The sequence below is a fragment of the Prionailurus viverrinus genome, chromosome X (genome assembly GCF_022837055.1).
Source record: "Prionailurus viverrinus isolate Anna chromosome X, UM_Priviv_1.0, whole genome shotgun sequence".
Classification (NCBI taxonomy): Eukaryota; Metazoa; Chordata; class Mammalia; order Carnivora; family Felidae; genus Prionailurus; species Prionailurus viverrinus.
Genome location: NC_062579.1, coordinates 117,885,285 through 117,891,141, shown reverse-complemented (window position 1 = coordinate 117,891,141; position 5,857 = coordinate 117,885,285). Strand labels below are relative to the sequence as shown.

General features: G+C 56.3%; 1 protein-coding gene across 1 annotated transcript; it reads right to left on the bottom strand.

Annotated features, from left to right (window-relative positions):
• Positions 1-266: 266 nt before the first annotated feature.
• On the bottom strand, positions 267-2,146 carry LOC125157089 (translation initiation factor IF-2-like). The gene is made up of 3 exons (XM_047843306.1): positions 1,508-2,146; positions 557-659; positions 267-398 (listed from the first exon to the last, which is right to left on the bottom strand). Exons 1-2 carry the CDS (start codon positions 2,144-2,146, stop codon positions 636-638), a joined length of 663 nt encoding a protein of 220 aa, XP_047699262.1. The 3' UTR covers positions 267-398; positions 557-635.
• Positions 2,147-5,857: the final 3,711 nt, after the last annotated feature.

The following is a 5,857-nucleotide window of genomic DNA, read 5'->3' as shown; positions in this document are numbered from 1 at the left end:
CGTCCCACAGCAGTGCATCCAACAGGAGCAGGATGCACTGCTCTTCCTCAAGCTTCCAGAGCTCACTCCTCTGACTCTCGGGCAGACTGTGCCTCGCCCTCCTCCTCCACCTCCTCCACCTCCTCCATCTCCTCCACCTCCTCCACCTCCTCCACCTCTACGTGCTGCACGTCCTCGGCCACATCCACCTCCTCTTCCTCTTCGGCATGCACCTGCTCCGCTTCCACAATATCCACCTCCTCCACCTCCACCACCTCCACCTCCACCTCCACCACCTCCACCTCCTCGTCCTCCGCCTCCCACAGCGGTACATCCCATGGCAGCGGGGCCTGTCTGGGCTCCTCCTCGACCTTGCAGAGCTCACTCGTCTGACGTAGGGGCATGATGGTCGCCAGACCCTGAAGACAGAAGAGGGGTGGCTCCTCAGGGGGAGGCCCAGCCCACCCAGACCCCGAGCTCCCAGGCCTGAGAGCGGGGCCGCGTGGGGGTTGGGGGCCGAGGGGTCCCCTCTGGGGTGGGATGGGCGAGCCCCCGGCCCCACGCGCGGAGCACGCACCTCGCCTGGACAACCGACTGGCACGCGGCCGCGCCTCCTCTGCTCTGTGACCTCAGGACTCCTGCCTCAGACCAAGGCCTCAACTGCAGAGCTCGCAGAGCCCCTGGAAGAGGGAGGGAGGGGGGGAGGGAGGGGGCGCCTCAGGGTCTCAGGGTGGGTGCAGACCGCGAGCATCGTCCCGGGCCCCCACCCCCACACTGCGGCCAGGAGATTCTGGCCAGGACTCTGGGCGGCCCCGCCCCGGGAGCCCCCACCCCCCCACCCCCCATCCAGCCTGGGCCTGCCCCTTCTGGGCCTCCGCTGACAGCCAGAGCGGACCCGAGCTGCAGGGCAGGCCTGGGCCCTAGGCAGGTGTCCTGGGCTGCGAGGCAGCGCCTCCTCTCTCCCCTGCACCCCGGCCAGGGCCCGGGATCCTGCCTCGGCTGACCGGGGTCCAGCCCCGCACACCAAGGCCCTCCCCTCGCCCAGACCCACCGCGGGGGCGGCTTTCCGAGGGCGGCCCCGGGGCTGGGGTCCAAGGGGCCTCCGGCCGTCCTCCCGCAGGGCTCTCCCGGGGAGCCCCGGGCCCGCTGCCTCCCACCACAACCCTCACGGCCCGGCGAGGTCCGGGCCAAGGCGGCTGGCGGCGCACGAGGCGACCAAGTCCGGGGAGGCCCGGGGCCGATGGCGGGGGGCTCACGTGGCTTCCTTGGGGGTCCCTCAGCCCTATCCTCTCGTCCCCATCCGGACTCCCTGGGCGGCCTGGGCCTCGGGCTCTGCCGCCTGACGCCGGCTCCTCGCGCGCAACCAGCTCTCAGTCGGGCTGGGACCCAGAGCCCGAGTCCGCCCACGCCTCACGCCCTGGTCACAGTCGTCGTGGTCGCGCCGCCCTGCGGCCTCCACCGCCGCCCCCACCGCCGGACTCATTCCCCTCTGGGTCCCGGCCCCCTCGCTCCTCCCTCTGGGCCTCACCTCGAAGCCCACGAGGCTCTGCGCCCTTCCCGCGCCTGACGGGATTCGAGGCGCGGCCGGAAGACGCCGACGCCGACGCCGACGCCGAGGCCCAGGCCCCCTCGCCCCGCCCCGCCCCGCCAGTCTCTTGAGACCCGGATGCGGAAGTCCAGACACCCCGCGGGGCCTCATTCCCACTAGGGGCTTCCCTCGGCTGCCGCTAGGGGTCGCCTTCCGGGCCGGGGCCTGCGTTCTGGGGGCCAGAGTCCCTCCCTCGGTGTTCCCTCCGAGGCCTCCTGCACCCCGGGGACGGCCTGTGTGCGTGGCCGCTGACGATGGGAACTCGTGCCCCTCAGACCGCGGTCTGAAGGTCTCTGGGACGCACCGCCCAGGCTCAGTGACGGGGCGCCGGCCACCTCTGGCCGCCCGATGCAGGGGCTCCCCGGGCCTGCGGCACGGACTGACTTCGTAGCTCTGGGCTGGGGTGGACCTGGTCTCCTGACAGCACCTGGGCCCTCCTCCCCTCTGCCCACCGGAGCGGCTGCTCCCAACAGACAGCGGGTCCTCGGTTCTCCCCAGCTCACCCATCCGACCCCCACTCCCCCGTCCAGGTGATCCGAGACCCGGATGCCCAAGTCCAGCCTCGCCCAGTGTCCCCATCCCTCCCGGGGGCCTGCGCGGACTGACTCTGTTGTGGGGTCCAGGTTCCTTTGCCTGCAGGTCCCTCTGTTCCTCATTAGGAATCGCCCCGGGACACGGGCCCTGCCTTCTGCCCACCTGAGGTGTCCCAGTGCCCCCCAACCCCGGGGTCTCTGAGACCTGACTGTGGAAATCTGGCCTGATTCTCCCTGGCTATTCCCCATCCGGCTTAGGGGCCTTCCCAGAAAGACGTGAGGGCTGGAACCCTGGGAGGTCCCCTCTGTGCATTCTGGGGACCTGAGTCCCTGGATCCTCCCTCTGACCCCCACCTGGACTTCGTGGCCTGGCCTGTGCCCCTGTCCTTTTCCGACCTGTAATTCTGCCCCTCACCCCAAGGTCCTCAGCTCCCTCGGACCCCTGAGGTGCAGTTCAGTGCACGCAGTCTGAGGTTGCTCTCTCCAAGAACCCTGGGGCCTCGGCAGAGGTGAGCGCCTGTCCCCGGTGCAGGGTTGTCCCTCAGGTCCCGACACCTGCTGCAGGAAGAGCTTGGGACCGACACTCTGGGACCCCAAATCCACCACCTTTAGCCCCGCTGGGAGAGGGGCTCCTACTGACGACCCTGCCCGGGTCTCTTGGGGTTGCTGGCAGGGCTGACCTGGATTCTGGGGTGGGAGGGGCCCGCCATGCTCCCTCACAGGTTGACCTGAAAGTCTGGCTGCCAGGCCTGGGCCCCTTCACTTATCTGGCCCGAATCAGGCTTCCCAGACTGAGGTCCCCACCTCTGTCACACCTGGGGGAGGGACATTGGTGAAGTCACATCCAGGCCCCCTGGCTAGGGGGTCCCCAGGTGTCTGTGGAGATGGGTTCCAGCGGCCGGGGGCCTTTCCTTCCTCCCAGGGATCCGCACCGTGGCTCTGGCAGTATCGAGCTCCACCCTCTGCAGACCTGGGTCTGTGTGCCTGAGACCCAGGCTGTCACCCCTAGACTTCCCTGAGATGGATGAAGAAGGACTATAATTTCCTACATGCAAAGATCAAGGCCACCTTTCAGCTGCAAATACTCACTTCTTTCATTCTACAGTGTTTAAACCCTAGTTCAGATACAATTCCTACTGAGATGAACGCTACTCTCTCACATTTGAAAGAAGACTAAGATACCCAGTTGAGAAACTATATTCACTGAAGGCAGCCCGAAGGCAGTAATTTCAACCTTGAAATCAGAAAACTGAAGGAAGCTACATGGACACTGAGAAAAGAACGTGAAATAGAAAATTTCCCTGGTAGTACCCAATAAATGAGTGGTTTTCGTAGAGAGGTGTGTAAGAGAAATTTTAGGAGGGAAGTGGAATGATTCACATTTCCACAGAAACATAGATACATCCGCATTACCTTGGAGGGATTTTAGGTAAGACATACAAAAATTAGTTAATGGTGAGTGAAGGATGGGAGAGAACACAATGAACCACTAAAATGGGTGGCCTTGGGGAAAGGTTTGTTGAAACACTCTCCATGCCATGTGACCCATCAGAATTTAACATTGGGTTGTGAGGATCAGAGGTCAGTCGGTCTGAAATGGCTCTTTAGGGATTCTAAAGAAATGCTGCTTTTCTCCAACCAAAGCATCTTGGCCTCCTCACACCCACCATGGAGGGATGGTGTCAGGAGGTGCTGTGTCATGTCTAAGGTGCATCTCAGCCTCCCTACCACCTATCCAAGGACATGTCAGGATGGTTTTTGGATTGTCTAAGGCCCTCCCCCAACACTGCCATTGGCTAGAGGAGATCCTTACTGACTAATCAAAGCCTAAGAGTGTTGTTCCTCATTGTCCTAGAGAGAGGTATATGTAGGCAAGTGAGGAATCCTGGGTAGACCACTGGGAAATTTTGACAAGGCAAAGGTGACCAGGAAACCATAAATCCCTTAGCAGAATTATGGAACAACCTATCCCAAACATCAAAATGAGGAAGAAGAAGAACATGCCCTGCCAACTCAGATCCAGAGACAGTGTCAAGGTGATATGACCACACCCAAGCTCCTCTTCCATTTCCTCCTTAACATTTCCCCAACATTCCTACTCTGTTCTTGCCTGGCAGACCCTCTCCTCAACCTGCACACCTTCCCATGAAGCCCTTGTTCCCATCCACCCCCCATCATCTTTCCCCAAACTATTGTCCTTCTGTGGTCACCCTGTTGTCTTTCCGGGTGCCCAAGAAAACCATGGGAATAAAAGACAACTTCGAGGGATTTTTTAAAAATCCACTCAAAAACCTCCACCCCTTCGAGAAAACCTAAGAAAGCTAGAAGGCCAACACTATCCAACCTTTATCATAGGCAAAATGAGGAACTGAATCAAAATGAGCCAGAGCAGGACTAAGAGAGTGTGGAGAAAGTCACCACTTCAATTGATCATCTGGGCTGCCAGTAACTTCAGAGTGAGGCCAGATATCTCATAACTATCTTTGAAGTCTCTGAGGTCTGGTCCCTGAGAAATGACCTGTGGTCTAGATGTCAAATCTTAGACCTACATGGTGTACCAATAGTGATGATTAAAACCAACAAATTGTGAAAAGGTGTGTGTGTGTGTGTGTGTGTGTGTGTGTGTATGTTCATGAATCCTCTAAATGTGGGGAGAAAGGAAGGAAGGAAGGAAGGAAGGTAGGAAGGAAGGAAGGAAGGAAGGAAATAGGCAGGTGTATGAGAAGGGAAAAGGTCGGGGTCCTACAGGGTTGGAGGTCATATCAGAAAGTCCACAGTAAGCCATACATGGAGGATAAGGACTGGGTGAGGTCTAAGCACTGAAAAAAATAATAACAACAAAAAAGGTATTACTTTATCTCATGGGAAAGAAAGAAAACAGCTTGTGGTTTCTATCTGTGTGTGTTTTGTGGGAGCAGGGCACAATGTCAAGGCATACACTGTAAGAATTTATATGTGGAATGATGTGTGTGGGTGAAAGTACCCCTAAAAAAGGCAGACAAATACATCACCTCTAGGTCATTTACATCATAGTCATGTTTTTTTGCATTCTCCCTATGCTGTAAGCAACTGAAGGGCCTCAAAATGACCTTATGATACTGAAAATCAATGACAGAACTCCCCAGTATTAAAATCATAGTGTTTGGATACACAAATCCAACACCAATTAGGTCATTTTTTGTTAAGAAACTTGAGGTAGAGTAGTGGCCTCCCAAAGGCAGGGCAATGGGAATGGCTCACACTCAGTGCAGGCAATAAAGTGCAGAGAACATTTTAAATTGAACTTTTAATTTTGAGATAATTGTAGACTTACATGCAGTCATAAATAATAAAAAGAGATTTTGTGTACCCTTTAGCCTGCTCTGCTAATTGCATAGGCTAATATAAATTTCTTTATAATTTATTATAAAACTGTAGTAGTATAATATTGCAACTGGGATATTGACATGAATATAGTCAAGATAGAGAACATTTCCATCATTTCAAGATCCCTTATGTTGCCCATTTATGGGCACATCCATTTCCCTCCTACTTCTACTCCCTCTTTAACCTCTGGTAACCAGTCATCTGTTCTACAATTCTATATTGTCATTTCAGGAATATTATATAAATTGAATTCTACATAAGTTTTGGGGATTGTTTTTTTTTTTCACTCAGCGTTATTCTCTGCAGATTTATCCAGGTCATTGTATATATCATAGTTTATGTCTTTTTATCGCTGAGTAGTATTTCATGGTATGTATGTACCACAGTTTGT

What these genes read in the sequence shown, in the direction of transcription:
- LOC125157089 (XM_047843306.1), bottom strand. Translation starts at nt 2,146, where the DNA reads ATGGGGACACTGGGCGAGGCTGGACTTGGGCATCCGGGTCTCGGATCA. An exon ending in AGAGCCTCGTGGGCTTCGAG is followed by an intron (nt 660 to 1,507) that starts GTGAGGCCCAGA and finishes TCCCTCTTCCAG; the next exon opens with GGGCTCTGCGAGCTCTGCAG.